This window comes from Ostrea edulis, chromosome 3 (assembly GCF_947568905.1).
Source record: "Ostrea edulis chromosome 3, xbOstEdul1.1, whole genome shotgun sequence".
Classification (NCBI taxonomy): Eukaryota; Metazoa; Mollusca; class Bivalvia; order Ostreida; family Ostreidae; genus Ostrea; species Ostrea edulis.
In genome coordinates, this window is record NC_079166.1 from 28,885,367 (window position 1) to 28,904,944 (window position 19,578).

General features: G+C 46.2%; 1 protein-coding gene across 1 annotated transcript in view; it reads left to right on the top strand.

Moving 5' to 3' along the window:
- The first annotated feature begins 470 nt into the window (after nt 1–470).
- Nucleotides 471–19,578, top strand: part of LOC125674961 (uncharacterized) — a 29,858-nt gene continuing 10,750 nt past the window's right edge. Inside the window, exon 1 of the mRNA XM_056160407.1 lies at nt 471–1,268. Within this exon, the coding sequence (XP_056016382.1) occupies nt 1,228–1,268 (41 nt within the window). The 5' untranslated portion in view covers nt 471–1,227. The remainder of the gene's footprint in view (nt 1,269–19,578) is intronic.

The following is a 19,578-nucleotide window of genomic DNA, read 5'->3' on the forward strand; positions in this document are numbered from 1 at the left end:
TTTCAATGTATCCTTTTAACTAAAGGTATAAACTCAGAAACAACAGTATCAAATATAAGCTATCAGACGTGAATTAAGAAAACACAAGTCACTTGTATACATTTCTGTACGTACATGCTTCACAAGGTCTTCACTTCATGTCTGATATATTTCACAGAATGAGAGATAGAAATCGAAGTATTGACGTAACTATAGCTTAACAAAACATCAACACACGAAGCCCCAATTACCTTTTAAAAAAATGAAAATCAATAACTACTCTTTCTTCTCGGACATTTAAATCCATATATATATATCAATAAGTAAAGATATTCGAGTACCTGCCTGTGTCTATAAAGTTAAGACAGCCCATAGTTATGTACGTGGATCCATATGTTGAACGACTTGCGTGATCGTCCGTAGATCAGAAATCTGGTTTATTTTAATTCGACAATGTTAAGGTAATGGAAACTGAATTACTACAGGATAAATTCAAACTTATAGAAATTGTTTCATTGTTTCAAAGTTGTTCAATGTGAAAGAATATATCTGCCAAAATACTTTCAGACCAAGTGTGATAATAGACATCAAAGTATATGATTTATCCACGCTACCGAAAGTTAGATAAGAGAGATCTGCAAAATATTGTACACTACCTGAAGTTAGATAAGAGAGATTTAGTGAACACTGTCATAATGTCTTCGGAGTATTCTTTACACGCTTTGTTTCTGTTTAGCATAATTTTCGTGACCAAACAACTGTATAATGGTAATACTCTGATGCAGTTATACATTTGTATCTGGAACAAAACCTTAGTAATTATATAAATGGTTTTATTTTATTCAATAATTCCAAAAATGATAAAATATCAGCTGTGCGGATATTAAGGTTTCGACGATCGCCATTTTTAGTGCGTAACAAAAGTGGAGAAAATGCAAAAATGCAAAGGACCGTCCAGCCCGTGATTCGAACTGGGATCACTGAATCCCCAGTTAAGTGCTGTACCAACTAAGATATCTGGCCACTGGACCGCCATAAGTGAATTAAGTGCACTATTTTGTCATGTTATTTATTCATCATCTAAATAGCTGAATGTAAAAAGGAGTCCTAAATATTACTCTAAGGCGCATAAACTTTTTATCCTGTGCTTATAAATGCCATGGATTTGGATCGTAGATACTACGTGAAGTTTCATTCATTACTGGGAATTTCCGGAACTGACCGTAATAGATTGAAGGGTAAACGTGCATGCGCAGTAAAAAAGAAAAACACATAATCATACTATATAGGTAAGCATATTTAAATCATACCAATGAAAATACTGTAGGTATCCTTTGAATCATGAATACGAAAGTTATAACTGTTTAGCTCTACTGTATGCTTGTGAACATAAGCGCTCAGGTCATTGATAATCTAAACGACTACAGATATGTAGAGGAAATTCGAGCGATTTTGAACATCATGTGGTTCAAAAGTTGTCGGAAATAAGAGAAATGTAGTGAATGTCGGTAGCAAATGGTTAGGAATGATATTATTGGATATTTCTATATGGGTATGTCTCACTTGTCAACGGATGAGCGGCGAATTTGTCGGTTTCTTGATGATTTACCGGGGGGCACGGAAGGGGACTAGATAGTTGCATGCCTTGTTTTGTTTAGTATACGGTGGGTGAAGTTTTCCAATGTTTATGATTTCTACAGCATACTAGATTATATCAAGCAAAATATATTACAGAAAACCAAAAATCCACCTCATGGAGTAGACAAAATGTCCATCATGATGAGTACATGTAGGTTATGACTAGATGGTATCCCTCAAAAGCAGGTGACCCACGAGTTACTTGCCCCTGATCATAGATAGAAAGATAAGTCGTACGTCGAATAATTTCGTAAAGAAATGTGTTTACGATAAAGAAGGCAAAGAAAATTGTTGGGATTTTTTTTACTAATTAAGATTACTAATTAAACCCTAATTAGCTGAACTATTAAAAATGTAAGAAATAAATAAAGCAATGAACGCAATATGGAGAGAAATACGATTTGATAGAAAGTATACAGAGTATTATTTAATTAACATAATTAATCAAACCCTAATTCTCTCAGATGTTAAAAACAGTAAGAAATTTGATATAAAAAACTGTAAGGGGCGAGATCAACAGATTGATTTCGGATAAAAATCTAAATTCAAATAGTTAGGGGGGGGGGGTGTTAAAACTTCTGTAAGTTTCTCTCATCCGACATCGATTACACATTAGTCGAAAAAGGAGAAAGACAAGTGACTGTTAAAAGTACATGACGATATTACATTTTAATGAACATTTGATAGTTTTAATCTACACTTTCATTTGTGAATAAACAGAAGATAGGGTATACAGAGTTATTTATACGCGTTTGTTCTTACTTGTTAATCGATTATAGTTTAAACACTCATCATATCTAGTTTAGGGGGTCGTTGTGGGGGCGGATAGGGGGGGGGGGGACGTAAAAACTATGTGAATTTAGTTTTTTTGTCAGACATTGAACTTTCGATCTCACCCCTAGGAAGTAGATAAAACAGCGAATGCAACATGGAAAAAAAATAATATTTAATAAGAAGTCTTATTAAAAGCAAAACTGATGATATCTAGCGGTGGTCAAAGTAACATATCTTTAGAAATTATTTTTGAAAGTACAGAAGGGTATTTTTGATCAAAAGTTAATCATAGAAATTATTTTAATTACCCCCCCCCCCCCCCCTCATTCAGTACACAAAATCAACTCAAAACTTTCATTCAACATTATAACTCACTAAAAAGACCATTCCTCAAAACCTGCTTTTGGATATCGAGTTAATTATTAAGACCAAACTAACTCAAGATCCAGGGCGATATAAACACCTACTTTTGAGGGATACCAGATAAGCTTTGCCACCCAGCCAGGCCTATGCAAGACCTGCCTTTCAGGGATACCAAGTTAATTATCAAGGCTCAACTAGCCCGGGTAACCGGGCGATCTAAACACCTACTTTTGAGGGATACCAGATAAGCTTTACCACCCAGCGAGAACTATGCTAGACCTGCCTTTCAGGGATACCAAGTTAATTATCAAGGATCAACTAGCCCGGGTTCCTGAGCCCTAAAATCACCAACTTTTGAGGGATACCAGATAAGCTTTACCACCCAGCGAGACCTATGCTAGACCTGCCTTTCAGGGATACCGAGTTAATTATCAAGGCTCAACTAGCCCGGGTTCCCGGGCCCTAAAGTCACCTACTTTTGAGGGATACCAGATAAGCTTTACCACCCAGCGAGCCCTATGCTAGACCTGCCTTTCAGGGATACCGAGTTAATTATCAAGGATCACCTAGCCCGGGTAACCAGGCCTTAAAGTCACCTACTTTTGAGGGATACCAGATAAGCTTTACCACCCAGCGAGACCTATGCTAGACCTGCCTTTCAGGGATACCAAGTTAATTATCAAGGCTCAACTAGCCCGGGTAACCGGGCGATCTAAACACCTACTTTTGAGGGATACCAGATAAGCTTTACCACCCAGCGAGCCCTATGCTAGACCTGCCTTTCAGGGATACCGAGTTAATTATCAAGGCTCAACTAGCCCGGGTTCCCGGGCCCTAAAGTCACCTACTTTTGAGGGATACCAGATAAGCTTTACCACCCAGCGAGACCTATGCTAGACCTGCCTTTCAGGGATACCAAGTTAATTATCAAGGCTCAACTAGCCCGGGTAACCGGGCGATCTAAACACCTACTTTTGAGGGATACCAGATAAGCTTTACCACCCTGCGAGCCCTATGCTAGACCTGCCTTTCAAGGATACCAAGTTAATTATCAAGTCTCAACTAGCCCGTGTTCTTGGGCCCTAAAATCACCTAGTTTTGAGGGATACCAGATAAGCTTTACCACCCAGCGAGACCTATGCTAGACCTGCCTTTCAGGGATTCCGAGTTAATTATCAAGACTCAACTAGCCCGGGTAACCGGGCCCTAAAGTCACCTACTTTTGAGGGATACCAGATAAGCTTTACCATCCAGCGAGCCCTATGCTAGACCTGCCTTTCAGGGATACCAAGTTAATTATCAAGGCTCAACTAGCCCGGGTAACCGGGCGATCTAAACACCTACTTTTGAGGGATACCAGATAAGCTTTACCACCCAGCGAGACCTATGCTAGACCTGCCTTTCAGGGATACCAAGTTAATTATCAAGGCTCAACTAGCCCGGGTAACCGGGCGATCTAAACACCTACTTTTGAGGGATACCAGATAAGCTTTACCACCCAGCGAGAACTATGCTAGACCTGCCTTTCAGGGATACCAAGTTAATTATCAAGGCTCAACTAGCCCAGGTTCCTGAGCCCTAAAATCACCTTATTTTGAGGGATACCAGATAAGCTTTACCACCCAGCGAGCCCTATGCTAGACCTGCCTTTCAGGGATACCGAGTTAATTATCAAGGCTCAACTAGCCCGGGTTCCCGGGCCCTAAAGTCACCTACTTTTGAGGGATACCAGATAAGCTTTACCACCCAGCGAGCCCTATGCTAGACCTGCCTTTCAGGAATACCGAGTTAATTATGAAGGCTCAACTAGCCCGGGTTCCCGGGCCCTAAAGTCACCTACTTTTGAGAGATACCAGATAAGCTTTACCACCCAGCGAGACCTATGCTAGACCTGCCTTTCAGGGATACCGAGTTAATTATCAAGGCTCAACTAGCCCGGGTAACCAGGCCTTAAAGTCACCTACTTTTGAGGGATACCAGATAAGCTTTACCATCCAGCGAGCCCTATGCTAGACCTGCCTTTCAGGGATACCGAGTTAATTATCAAGGCTCAACTAGCCCGGGTAACCGGGCGATCTAAACACCTACTTTTGAGGGATACCAGATAAGCTTTACCACCCAGCGAGACCTATGCTAGACATGCCTTTCAGGGATACCAAGTTAATTATCAAGGCTCAACTAGCCCGGGTAACCGGGCGATCTAAACACCTACTTTTGAGGGATACCAGATAAGCTTTACCATCCAGCGAGAACTATGCTAGACCTGCCTTTCAGGGATACCAAGTTAATTATCAAGGATCAACTAGCCCGGGTTCCTGAGCCCTAAAATCACCTACTTTTGAGGGATACCAGATAAGCTTTACCACCTAGCGAGCCCTATGCTAGACCTGCCTTTCAGGGATACCGAGTTAATTATCAAGGCTCAACTAGCCCGGGTTCCCGGGCCCTAAAGTCACCTACTTTTGAGGGATACCAGATAAGCTTTACCACCCAGCGAGCCCTATGCTAGACCTGCCTTTCAGGGATACCGAGTTAATTATCAAGGCTCAACTAGCCCGTGTAACCAGGCCTTAAAGTCACCTACTTTTGAGGGATACCAGATAAGCTTTACCACCCAGCGAGACCTATGCTAGACCTGCCTTTCAGGGATACCAAGTTAATTATCAAGGCTCAACTAGCCCGGGTAACCGGGCGATCTAAACACCTACTTTTGAGGGATACCAGATAAGCTTTACCACTCAGCGAGCCCTATCCCAGACCTGCCTTTCAGGGATACTAAGTTCATTAATAGGGCTCAACTAGCCCGGGTTCCCGGGCAATCTAAACACCTACTTTTGAGGGATACCAGATAAGCTTTACCACCCAGCGAGACCTATGCTAGACCTGCCTTTCAGGGATTCCGAGTTAATTATCAAGACTCAACTAGCCCGGGTAACCGGGCCCTAAAGTCACCTACTTTTGAGGGATACCAGATAAGCTTTACCATCCAGTGAGCCCTATGCTAGACCTGCCTTTCAGGGATATCAAGTTAATTATCAAGGCTCAACTAGCCCGGGTAACCGGGCGATCTAAACACCTACTTTTGAGGGATACCAGATAAGCTTTACCACCCAGCGAGACCTATGCTAGACCTGCCTTTCAGGGATACCAAGTTAATTATCAAGGCTCAACTAGCCCGGGTAACCGGGCGATCTAAACACCTACTTTTGAGGGATACCAGATAAGCTTTACCACCCAGCAAGACCTATGCTAGACCTGCCTTTCAGGGATACCAAGTTAATTATCAAGGATCAACTAGCCCGGGTTCCTGAGCCCTAAAATCACCTACTTTTGAGGGATACCAGATAAGCTTTACCACCCAGCGAGCCCTATGCTAGACCTGCCTTTCAGGGATACCGAGTTAATTATTCAGGCTCAACTAGCCCGGGTTCCCGGGCCCTAAAGTCACCTACTTTTGAGGGATACCAGATAAGCTTTACCACCCAGCGAGCCCTATGCTAGACCTGCCTTTCAGGGATACCGAGTTAATTATCAAGGCTCAACTAGCCCGTGTAACCAGGCCTTAAAGTCACCTACTTTTGAGGGATACCAGATAAGCTTTACCACCCAGCGAGACCTATGCTAGACCTGCCTTTCAGGGATACCAAGTTAATTATCAAGGCTCAACTAGCCCGGGTAACCGGGCGATCTAAACACCTACTTTTGAGGGATACCAGATAAGCTTTACCACCCAGCGAGACCTATGCTAGACCTGCCTTTCAGGGATACCGAGTTAATTATCAAGGCTCAACTAGCCCGGGTAACCGGGCGATCTAAACACCTACTTTTGAGGGATACCAGATAAGCTTTACCACTCAGCGAGCCCTATCCCAGACCTGCCTTTCAGGGATACTAAGTTCATTAATAGGGCTCAACTAGCCCGGGTTCCCGGGCAATCTAAACACCTACTTTTGAGGGATACCAGATAAGCTTTACCACCCTGCGAGCCCTATGCTAGACCTGCCTTTCAAGGATACCAAGTTAATTATCAAGGATCAACTAGCCCGGGTTCTTGGGCCCTAAAATCACCTACTTTTGAGGGATACCAGATAAGCTTTACCACCCAGCGAGACCTATGCTAGACCTGCCTTTCAGGGATTCCGAGTTAATTATCAAGACTCAACTAGCCCGGGTAACCGGGCCCTAAAGTCACCTACTTTTGAGGGATACCAGATAAGCTTTACCATCCAGCGAGCCCTATGCTAGACCTGCCTTTCAGGGATACCAAGTTAATTATCAAGGCTCAACTAGCCCGGGTAACCGGGCGATCTAAACACCTACTTTTGAGGGATACCAGATAAGCTTTACCACCCAGCGAGCCCTATGCTAGACCTGCCTTTCAGGGATACCAAGTTAATTATCAAGGCTCAACTAGCCCGGGTAACCGGGCGATCTAAACACCTACTTTTGAGGGATACCAGATAAGCTTTACCACCCAGCAAGACCTATGCTAGACCTGCCTTTCAGGGATACCAAGTTAATTATCAAGGATCAACTAGCCCGGGTTCCTAAGCCCTAAAATCACCTACTTTTGAGGGATACCAGATAAGCTTTACCACCCAGCGAGCCCTATGCTAGACCTGCCTTTCAGGGATACCGAGTTAATTATCAAGGCTCAACTAGCCCGGGTTCCCGGGCCCTAAAGTCACCTACTTTTGAGGGATACCAGATAAGCTTTACCACCCAGCGATCCCTATGCTAGACCTGCCTTTCAGGGATATCGAGTTAATTATCAAGGCTCAACTAGCCCGGGTAACCAGGCCTTAAAGTCACCTACTTTTGAGGGATACCAGATAAGCTTTACCACCCAGCGAGCCCTATGCTAGACCTGCCTTTCAGGGATACCGAGTTAATTATCAAGTCTCAACTAGCCCGGGTTCCCGGGCCCTAAAGTCACCTACTTTTGAGGGATACCAGATAAGCTTTACCACCCAGCGAGCCCTATGCTAGACCTGCCTTTCAGGGATACCGAGTTAATTATCAAGGCTCAACTAGCCCGGGTAACCGGTCGATCTAAACACCTACTTTTGAGGGATACCAGATAAGCTTTACCCTAATTATGGTGTTCTTAAACCTAACCCTAGTTGCCCGCCTAATTAAAATATCAAGTCCCGTGGGTAGAGTAATTAAGGTGTGGGCACGGCGTGGGTGTTAGATTCTGCGGAAATCGCCAAGTTTTAACGTGTCCCAACCCCCGGGACGCTAGGGTTTTTTTTGGACAAAGTTATGGCAAAATCCCTAAAAAGGCGAAAAATGCCCTTAAAAAGGATTAGATAAAACTAACTAGGGGTTGAATAGGGGGTCAAAATTAAGGGCTAACCCTGTGGGAAGGGATAGCCCAGCACCCCTAGAAATATGGCTCCAAGGGACCCAGGAACGAGGATGGTCTGAGGGGTATAACCAACTTACCCTATAATAATGTCTAAGTACAAAAGTACTTCATTTTTTTGGGTTAATAGTATGTTTTTCTTTTTCCTTGGATTTTTACCCTGGTCCGAGGGACAATGGTTGAAAACCTACCTTCCCAAAATTGCAGCCCGATCCCCAACTTGGGGGCTGGGGATGGACTTGAAGTTTTTTTTTTGAAGCCAAGACTGGTCCTAACATCTCATATCGGTGGCCAGTTCGAACCTTTTTTCAACCCCCACCCCGGGTGCTAAGCGCCCCCTCAGAGATTTTTTCTGGGTGGGGTAATAAAGAGTGGACCCTGCCCTACGGATCTGGCAAGTTTCGCGCCTGAAATCAGCCTGGAAAGGGGATAGGATGATGTTTTACTAAGGTAGCCACTTGCCCTTAAAGTGCAGGGCTCGCTCTAAAAGGGTTTTTTCAGGGTTGTGCCCCTTTAGAAAAGGGGGTTAGACCCCTTCTTTCGACCCCAAAGGACCCCCAACATTTCAGATCGGCTCCTAAAAGGATATTACAGAAGAAGTCAAAGGCGACGGGTGACACTCCAGTTACTTCCCGGAGGCCTTGGGGAGTGGTCTTGGCCCCTAGCCCCTATTTTCAACCATGGGGCAATAGAGTGGGGCCAGGTCATGTTTGGGTGCTAAGGGGTCTTCGGTAGCCCCAAAGACTTGGGCTCAGTGAAGAATCAAAGTCGCCGACTCGCCCCAAAAGGGTGGGGCTAGGGTGGGGGTCAGACAGATCCTTTGCCCTTGACCCAGGCACCTGATTTTTGGGTCCCGAATTGCACAATCCTTTCTATGTTGGCCCTGTAAAGGGCAACAAGATCCCTCAACGGATCTTGGAGATAACGTCTTTCAAAAATTGCCCATTTTCACCAGTTTGACCATTGGGGGACTTCAGTCCTGACCCCATATCTCCGCTACCCTGTACGACGCTGTTCTTTTGGGATCTCATAGGGGAGGTTTGGGGTCCCATCTCACGTGAATGTCGATTCCCTAGCACTAAGGCTTCTAGGACTTCCGGCCCTTCAAAAAAGTAGAAAAAAGTGAAAAAATCGACTTGGGCCCCACTTGACCCCTGATTTCAAGGGGCTAAATTTCCCCCGTGGGAGTCGAGGGCTGTCCCTTAAGAGGTTCCTCGCGAAAATTGGAACCCTCCAACCCCCTCGACCTTAGGGCAACGACTCTTAGAAAAAAGGTCGAAAATGGAAACATGGGGTCCATTGGGGAGTTGTTGTCAACAAACCTTTTGAGGATAGACAATGCCTCTCTAGGATTGGGTAAAACATAGATGGGGCTCAAACGCACTCAAAAATGACCCAAAATTCGAAGGTTACCATATGGGCCCTTCGACCCCAAGGGGCAACAGACCCCATGAGGGGCGACTACCATCCCTATTAAGGGTCCTCCGGTAATTTGAGCTCTCTAGCCCCATCAGTTCCGGACCCGCGAAAAAATGATTTTGAGGTGATGACCGGGAAGGGACAAAATTCCGAATTTTCAAAAAAAGGGGTCTCACTGGCCCCGGACCTGTTGGGGTCGCGTCCCCGAAGGGCCCTTCAGCTCATACTAGACCCGGAAGCCCAAACACCCCCAAAAAGTTATTCAAAAAGGAATATCACTCGTGCGAACAATGCTTGCATGGGGCAAATTGGCCCCATGGGGTCCGAGAGGCACCCCATGGAAGGGGCCTCGAACCGATTGGGGGCCCATTGCCCCATCCGTTCCAGAGCACCAAACCTTAAAAGAAAAGGAGTACTCCCCATGGGATTCCCGATGACCGGAGGGGCCATGTCACCCCATGAGGATTTCGGATCGCCCCCTTCCGAGGGTCCCTCTGTCGAATTGGGGACCCTTTGCCTCACTTCTGTCAGGTAGCCATTTTGGCCCTAAAACACTTAGACAATTTTCCAGGACCCAGTAGCCATTTCTGCCCTCCAAGTAGCCAAGTAGCCCTATAAAAATCACCCCTCTTTCCAGCAAGCACGGTGACCATACCTCGGGACCTAGGGACCCCATTTTCCGCACAGGAACTCCCAGAAAGAGGCTCTGTTGACCCCTAGAAGGGCAACTCCCAACATGGGTCGAAAGTGGATTGGGGTCACCCCTTTAGAAGGGTGTGGTCAGGGTGGGTATTTAGCCCTCTAGCCCCACTACGACCCCATGGGGCCACAGAGTGCGACCCCAACATTTCTCGCACAGAAAGGGGTCTGGTTTGGCCCCATCCAGTAGGTCTCAGTCCTGACTATAAAAATGTTGGCCCCATCCCTGATGGCCCCTGACCCCACTGGGGCTCTGGGACCCCACAGGGATCGAGATCGCCCCCTTCCAAGGACCCTTTTCTAAATTGGGGTATCCTAGCCTCATCGACCCCGGACCTACAGGTCTTGCACTAGAGGGTGATCACTCAGGAAAATCCTGCCCCAGGGGGCAAACTGGACCCATGGGGCATCAAGGGGGCCCCATCCAAGGTCCTTGTCCCAATTTCAGTTCCGTAGCCCCTTCCACTCCGGAGCTACAAAATTTGCAAAAAGGGTCCAAAAGAGAAAAAGGGGCTATTTCGGAGGGTTCATATCTCGGTACCCGAAGTACTTGGGGACCCTATTTTTTGCCCCCCCGACCCCTAGAGGGGTTCTCTTACGATCCCTGGAAAGGCAGGTCCCTAAAGGGACCCACAATAGTTTGGGGCCACCCTCTTAAAAGGGTCATGTCAGGTAACATTTATGGCCCTTAGCCCCAAATGGATCCCACGTGGGCACAGAGTTGGGCCCCACTAATCTTCAAAACAAATAGGGTTAGGTCTGACCCCATCATGAGGGGCTTGACCAGTGGTTAAAAAATTCTAGCCCCACCCATGGGGACTGATGACCCCAAGGGGACCCATTTGCCCCACAGGGACCGAGAACGGACCTCTCTTAAGCCCCATCCTAAATTGGGGCCCGCTAGCCCATCGATCCCAGCGCTGCACGTTTACCAGTGAAGGGTGACCCATTTTTCAACTCCGTCCACAAGGGGCAAACTGGCCCCAGAACCCTCGAAGGTGACCCCTCTCAAGGTCTCTCCCGAACTTTGAGTCTTCTGGTCCCACAAGTTTGGCAGTGACCCCTCTTTTAAAAAGGCTGTTATTCAGGTAGCGAAAATGGCCCTAAAAGGTAGTCAAAATGGCACTTAAACAAAAACGTAAACAATCCCAGAAGTTTGAGAGTGAGCCATTTTTTCAGATTGCGGATCTTCCGGTAGCCAAAACGGCTATTAAAAAACGTTTAAAATCCCCAACTTTCGATTGGTCATATCTCAGGACCGAAAGTACCTAGGAACCCCATTTTTTGGCCCTGGATCCCTCGAAGGGTTCTTGGTTGATCCCCGGAAGAATAGATCCCTAAAGGGGCCGGCAATAGTTTGGGGCCACCCTCTTCAAAGGGTCATGCCGGGATAAGGTTTTTAGCTCTTTGCCCAAACTCGACCCCATGGGGCCATACAGTTGGGCCCAATAATATTAGCCCCTTAAAAAATATGGGGCTGACCCCATCAAGTGGGGCTCAGTCAGCAGTCTAAAAATTCTTAACCACCCTTTGGTGACCCCTGACCCCAAGGGGGCAAATTTGCCCCACAAGATTAGGGAACGGACCCCTCTTATCCCCCAGTCCCAAATGGGGTCCTCTAGCCCCATCGACCCCAGAGCTACAAGTCCTCGAGTAAAGGGTGTCACCCTGAAACACTTGGGTCCCAAGGGGGCAAATGAGCCCCATGGGGCTCCAAGCCGCTCTCCTTGAATGCCCCTGTCCAAATTTGGGTCCCCTAGCTCCACCCACTCTCGAGCCCCATAACTTGCAAAGAGGGTCGAAATCGGCAAAGTGGGGCTCTGTTGGAGGGTTTATATCTCGGGACAGGAAGTAGCTAGGGATCCCATTTTTTGGCCCTGAACCCCATGAAGGGGTTCTGTCGACACCCTGAAGAACAGGTCCTTTGAGGGGCCGGCAAAAGTTTGGAGTCACCCTCTTAAAAGGGTCATGTCGGGGTAGGGTTTTTAGCCCTTTGCCCCAAATCGACCTCATGGGGCAATGCAGTGGGGCCCCATGATATTAGCCACTCAAAAAATTGGGGGCTGACTCCATCAAATGGGGCTGAGTCGGCAGTCTAAAAGTTCTTAACCCCCCTTTGGGGACCCCTGACCCGAAGGGGAAAAATTTGCCCCCACGGGTGCCTAGACCGAACCCCTCTTAGGCCCCATCCCAAATTAGGGTCCCCTAGCCCAATCAACTTTAGAGCTAGAAGTCCTCCAGTAAAGGGTGTCACTAAAAAAACATTGGCCTTAAGGGGGCAAATGAACCCCAGGGGGCTCGAAGACGTTCCCTTTGAAGGCCCCTGCCTAAATTTGGGTCCCCTAGCCCCATCCAATCTCGAGCCCCAACACTTCGAAATCGGCAAAAGGGGGCAAATTTCTAGTCTCATATCTCGGGACCGGAAGTACCTAGGGACTCAATTTTTTTAGCCCTGGACCCCTCGAAGGACTTTCTGTCGACACCCAGAAGGGCAGGACCAAAAGGGGGCTTTACAATAGTTTGAGGTCATCCTCTTCAAAGGGTCATGCCGGGGTAGGGTTTTTAGCCCTTTGCCCCAAATCGACCCCAAGTGGGCACAGAGTGGGGCCCCACTAGTTCTGGAAACGAATAGGGTTAGGTCTGGCCCCATCATGAGGGGCTCGACCAGTGGTTAAAAAATTCTGGGAACTGCTGACCCCAAGGGGGCCAATTTACCCAACAGGGGCCGAGAACGGACCCTTCTTACGCCCCATTCCAAATTGGGGTGCTCTAGCCCCATCGACCCCAGAGCTACACGTTTTCCAGTAAAGGGTGACCTTTCTAAAACTTCTGCCTCGTTGGGGCAAACTGGCCCCAGGGGGCTCGAGAGAGACAACACGGAAGGCCCCTCCCTAATCTTGAGTCCTCTGGCCCCACCCATTTGGCAGTGACGGGTCTTTGAAAAAAGCCATAATTCCGGTAGCCAAACCTGCCCTTAAAAGTAACCAAAATTGCCCTTAAAATGTAAAATTCTCCATTTCTCCAATGGGCCATAATTCGGTACCGGAAGTACCTAGGGACCCCATCTTCTCAAAAACTGACCCCAAATGGGGCCCTCTGATGACTCAGCGAAGGCCAGGCCTCATGAGGGGGCCAGAGTGGATTGGCATGACAACTTTAGAAAGGTAGGGTCGTGATAGGTGTTTTGCCCCTTAGGACCCCATGGGGCAACAGAGTGGGGCCAGTCCTTTTGCCACTCGGGAAAAGTCCGGTCTGGCCCCATCAACTTCGGCCCAGTCGGAATTCAAAAAATGTTGGCCCCACTTTTAAGGACCCCTGACCCCAAAAGGGCCGATTTGTCCCAAAGCGACCGAGAACGGACCCCTTTTAGGCCCCATCCCAAATTGGGGTCCTCTAGCCCCATCGACCCCAGACCTACAAGTCCTCCAGTAAAGGGTGTCACCCACTTTGGCCCCACTGGGGCAAATAAGTTCCATGGGGCTCCAAGGCGCTCATCACGAAGGCCCCTCCCCAAATTTGGGTCCCCTAGCCCCACCCATTCTCGAGCCCCAAAACTTGCAAAAAGGGTCGAAATCGGCCAAGGGGGCTCTCTTTGAGGGCTCATATCTCGGTACCGGAAATACCTAGGGACCCCAGTTTTTAATCCTGGACCCCACGAAGGGTCTTCGGACGACCACTATAAGGGCAGGTTCTTAAATGGTCTCACAATAGTTTGGGGTCACCCTCTTAAAAGGGTCATGTCGGAGTAGGGTTTTTCTTATGTATAGCAACCATTGGTGTAGCACCAATCATCGGGGAACCAGTTTAGGTTGAGACCCAATCGGAATTCCTTGAATGTCTCGCGCACTATCATTCTCTCAACAAAGGGGGCGTTACGCAAGCTTCTCTTACCAGAGGTGGCGTTACGCAAGCGTCGCTTATACCTCTGTCAACGTTTGGAATCACGTGATAATATAATCACAGGATATAAACAATTATTCTCGTTTCCTTTCCCTTTAAAAGTAGCGCACAGAACACTGGGTAGAGAATGGCGCACTATGTCGAGTGCACGAGACATTCGAGGCGTTCCGATTGGGTTGGGACCTAGGTAAACTGGTACCCTGTTAATCTCGCTTCTCTCGTGTGAAGCACCAATCAGTAGGGAACCAGTTTAGGACCTAAGGTAGTCTCGTGCAACCAGACGCTCGGCTGTCTCCAGAAATCTCCGACGAGCAGAGATTTTCGTTGCAGATTTGCCGAGACAGCCGAGTGTCTGGTTGAACGAGACTAGACCTAGGTCGGGTATGACGTAACAATGGAAGCCGGGAGCGGTATGACGTAGGAATGCAAAAGCGTACAAACTCCCCGTTGAGGCCTCACTGCGTCACCTATGTATAGACATCTCCTATGTGACGCAGTACAATATACAGATTTGTATATTGTGAGTCCGCGATTATCACGCGGGCAAATACCACTAAAGAAGTAGTTCGTAGTTAAAGCTTGAAAATATTGACATTAAGAGCATATATATAAAAGTATGGATTTTATTTTAAATATAAAATGATCAAAAGATCATTAAAGAGAAGGGAGACTGTTCAAATTATAGTGTAAAGTAATAAACTTGTTGTTTACGTTCTTGATTTGAACTATTTACGTTTGACGTTATGGTTCTTTTTTCGTCATTCTAGTGACGTCACACAGTATACAATCGCTATCCCATAATGCCTAACTGGAAGAATTTGGTTTGTGAGCAAACGAACTCTGGCGGAAGTTTGAAGAGCGATATGACGTTAAGTCGAGCATGACGTAACAATGGGAGTTATTAGCTTTACGTCGGGAAAATAACGTTAAAAAAATTGAAATAGCAGAGAACACAATGACGTAACAATTGCAGTAATATGTGATATAGGTGTAATGGTATTTTGTAGTATGGGTGGTGGTATGTGGAGTATGGGCAGTGTAATAGTATGTGGTGTATAGGTTGTAGTTGATAGTGTATGGGTGGTATACACCACATACACCACCCATACAATCACCTATATCACCTCCTATACATACATGGTACCACTGGCACACTTATTATTAACACCTTTAAATACTACGCCGACTTGATCGATTTTTCCCTTGTCATTGCTACGTCATAGCGCTCTTGGCTTTCTCAATTTTTTCTGCGTTATCATTACAACATAGCGCTCCCAACTTCTATTGTTACGTCATATCCGACTTGACGTCACAGGTCTCTTGTATTTTTATATCATACCCTAAACTGGTTCCCCGCTGATTTGCAAGAGAAGCGAGGTCAACAGGGTACCATTTCATATCATACCCGACCTAGTTCATCCCAATCGTAACTACTCGGCTATTTCCGCAACCGCAAATGAACCTCATATGTGGATCGACGCCATCATAGTCTATTACCATGTGTACAGAAATGCAACTATGACGTCACAGGCGTACGTTACAATATGAAACGCGAGCTTTCAAATGCATTTAAGATATCATACATGTCTAAGGTATTCTACCACTATTATTTTTTACTTTTATGTTTATGTATTGGAGTGAATAAGACGTTAATGATACCAAAACTGAATCTCTGGTGAAAATATAAATAATACATTATACAAGGATTCGGTTTTGGCCTTTTAACCTAATCCACAGGCGCGCTTCCGGCGAAGAAATGCATCAATTTTATGCAATTCTTGCGCCGATCCACGTCCGAGTCTTTTTACCGGTTACGGAAAAAGGCGAGCGCGTGATCCGATTGAGTCCATCCTAATCCTACGTCATTGACATTTTACGTTATAGCGCTAATGGCTTATATTGTTACATCATCACTTGACCTTTGACCCACCTATCAATGCTGTTTATACTTACAAGGAATGTGATATTGCAGAAAAGAAGGATCAATTATATGCGTAACTCTCAATTAGATTTTTCACCCAAGATTTATAATAAATCATTTCTTTTTATGGTAATGTTGGTATATCAGTAACAATTCTGATTACATATACATGTAGTTGCAATGTCTCAAGCTCTCTCAATGCAATGATACATGCTTTTGCCCAAAATATGATGATATATCTTGAGTATATATTTAAATACAGATAAAAATATTATTATCTTACCTTCACTCAGTGGACTTATTGATTAAACTGCAAAATCAAAATAAATGAGGAGCCTTTCTTTTATACTGCAGTCGGAGAGAGACGGGGAGAAAAAGAAAGGGAGAGAGAGAGGGATGAATAGAGAGATAAAGAGGTGAGAATGAGAGAGAGAGATAAAGAGGAGAGGGTAGTGAGTGAACGGAGAGAGGGGAAGGGTGGTACAGAGAGAGGAGGAAGAAGACAGGAGACATGGAGAGAGAGGAGGAGGAAGGGTGGGGAGAGAGAGGGGCAAGAGAGAAAGGGAAAGACAGGCATGGAGGCATTGAGTAGGGAGAGATAGATTAGACCGAGAGTGAGTGAGAGGAAAGGTGGGAGGAGGTAGACAGACAAGAGAGCGAGAGAAAGAAAGACAAGAGAGCGAGAGAAAGAAAAACAGTAACAACTAACACCCAATATAATATGTGCACACATTCATTTACAAACTATCATAGCTGATGAGCTTAATCAGTCTATCAAAAATTAAAATTCCGTACTAAATGTTGTTTTAATTTGATCTAGTCAATGCAACATGGTGATTATTTCATAACGTTTAAGGATGTCCATGGAGATTTTTTTATCATTACAGTGTAGCGTCATTTCCATTACAGTACGAAGTGTTTCTCATTTACTAGTATTATACATCTTAGTTCCATAGTAATAACTATGCTAGGCGCGAAATACGTTATTGTAATAGCTTCATTTGTGCACAATAGTCCCCAAAGGCAGCTTAGCAAAACACCATAGGAATTGGCTTAGCTGTCCAAGGATTACTAACTCCGTATCTCTAAAAGGCAGATCTTATGAATCGATCTTTGTATAGGAAATCAAAAATACTATCCTTAAAAGGCAGATTAGTACCGTAGCCTACAAATCGTACTACACTCGTCGTTATGCGTTGCTGATTAACTCAGTATCCCTGAAAGGCAGGTTTGCCATAGGGCTCGCTGGTGGCAAAGCTTATCTGGTATCCCTCAAAAGTAGGTGTTTAGATCGCCCGGGAACCCGGGCTAGTTAAGCCCTATTAATAAACTTGGTATCCCTGAAAGGCAGGTCTAGCATAGGGCTCGCTGGGTGGTAAAGCTTATCTGGTATCCCTCAAAAGTAGGTGACTGTAGCGCCTGGGAACTTGGGCTAGTTGAGCGTCGATAATTAACTCGGTATCCCTAAATGGCAGGTCTGATATAGGGCTCGTTGGGCGACAAAGCTTATCTGATATCCCTCAAAAGTAGGTGACTTTAGCGCCCGGGAACTTGGGCTAGTTGAGCGTCGATAATTAAATCGGTATCCCTGAAAGGCAGGTCTGATAAAGGGCTCGTTGGGTGGCAAAGCTTATCTGGTATCCCTCAAAGGTAGGTAATTTTAGCGCCTGGGAACTTGGGCTAGTTGAGCATCGATAATTTAGTCGGTATCCCTGAAAGGCAGGTCTGATATAGGGCTCGCTGGGTGGCAAAGCTTATCTGGTATCCCTCAAAAGTAGGTGACTGTAGCGTCTGGGAACTTGGGCTAGTTGAGCGTCGATAATTAACTCGGTATCCCTAAATGGCAGGTCTGATATAGGGCTCGTTGGGCGGCAAAGCTTATCTGGTATCCCTCAAAAGTAGGTGTTTAGATCACCCGGGAACCCAGGCTTGTTGAGCCCTATCAATTAACTTGGTATCCCTCAACGGCAGGGTTAGCATAGGTCTCGCTTGGTGGCAAAGCGTATCTGGTATCCCTCAAAAGTAGGTGACTTTAGCGCCCGGGAACTTGGGCTAGTTGAGCATCGATAATTAAGTCGGTATCCCTGAAAGGCAGGTCTGATATAGGGCTCGCTGGGTGGTAAAGCTTATCTGGTATCCCTCAAAAGTAGGTGACTTTAGCGCCCGGGAACTTGGGCTAGTTGAGCATCGATAATTAAGTCGGTATCCCTGAAAGGCAGGTCTGATATAGGGCTCGCTGGGTGGTAAAGCTTATCTGGTATCCCTCAAAAGTAGCTGTTTAGATCGCCCGGTTACCCGGGCTAGTTGAGCCTTGATAATTAACTTGGTATCCCTGAAAGGCAGGTCTAGCATAGGGCTTGCTGGGTGGTAAAGCTTATTTGGTATCCCTCAAAAGTAGGTGTTTAGATCGCCCGGTTACCCGGGCTAGTTGAGCCTTGATGATTAACTTGGTATCCCTGAAAGGCAGGTCTAGCATAGGTCTCGCTGTGTGGTAAAGCTTATCTGGTATCCCTCAAAAGTAGGTGTTTAAATCACCAGGGAACCTGGGCTAGTTGAGCCTTGATAATTAACTCGGTATCCCTGAAAGGCAGGTCTAGCATAGGGCTCGCTGGGTGGTAAAGCTTATCTGGTATCCCTCAAAAGTAGGTGTTTAGATCGCCCGGTTACCCGGGCTAGTTGAGCCTTGATAATTAACTTGGTATCCCTGAAAGGCAGGTCTAGCATAGGGCTCGCTGGGTGGTAAAGCTTATCTGGTATCCCTCAAAACTAGGTGACTTTAGGGCCCGGGAACCCGGGCTAGTTGACCCTTGATAATTAACTCGGTATCTCTGAAAGGCAGGTCTAGCATAGGGCTCGCTGGGTGGTAAAGCTTATCTGGTATCCCTCAAAAGTAGGTGTTTAGATCTCCCGGGAACCCGGGCTAGTTGAGCCTTGATAATTAACTCGGTATCCCTGAAAGGCAGGTCTAGCATAGGGCTCGCTGGGTGGTAAAGCTTATCTGGTATCCCTCAAAAGTAGGTGTTTAGATCGCCCGGGAACCCGGGCTAGTTGAGCCCTATTAATGAACTTAGTATCCCTGAAAGGCAGGTCTGGGATAGGGCTCGCTGGGTGGTAAAGCTTATCTGGTATCCCTCAAAAGTAGGTGTTTAAATCGCCCGGGAACCCGGGCTAGTTGAGCCCTATTAATAAACTTGGTATCCCTGAAAGGCAGGTCTAGCATAGGGCTCGCTGGGTGGTAAAGCTTATCTGGTATCCCTCAAAAGTAGGTGACTTTAAGGCCTGGTTACCCGGGCTAGTTGACCCTTGATAATTAACTCGGTATCCCTGAAAGGCAGGTCTAGCATAGGGCTCGCTGGGTGGTAAAGCTTATCTGGTATCTCTCAAAAGTAGGTGTTTAGATCTCCCGGGAACCCGGGCTAGTTGAGCCTTGATAATTAATTCGGTATCCCTGAAAGGCAGGTCTAGCATAGGGCTCCCTGGGTGGTAAAGCTTATCTGGTATCCCTCAAAAGTAAGTG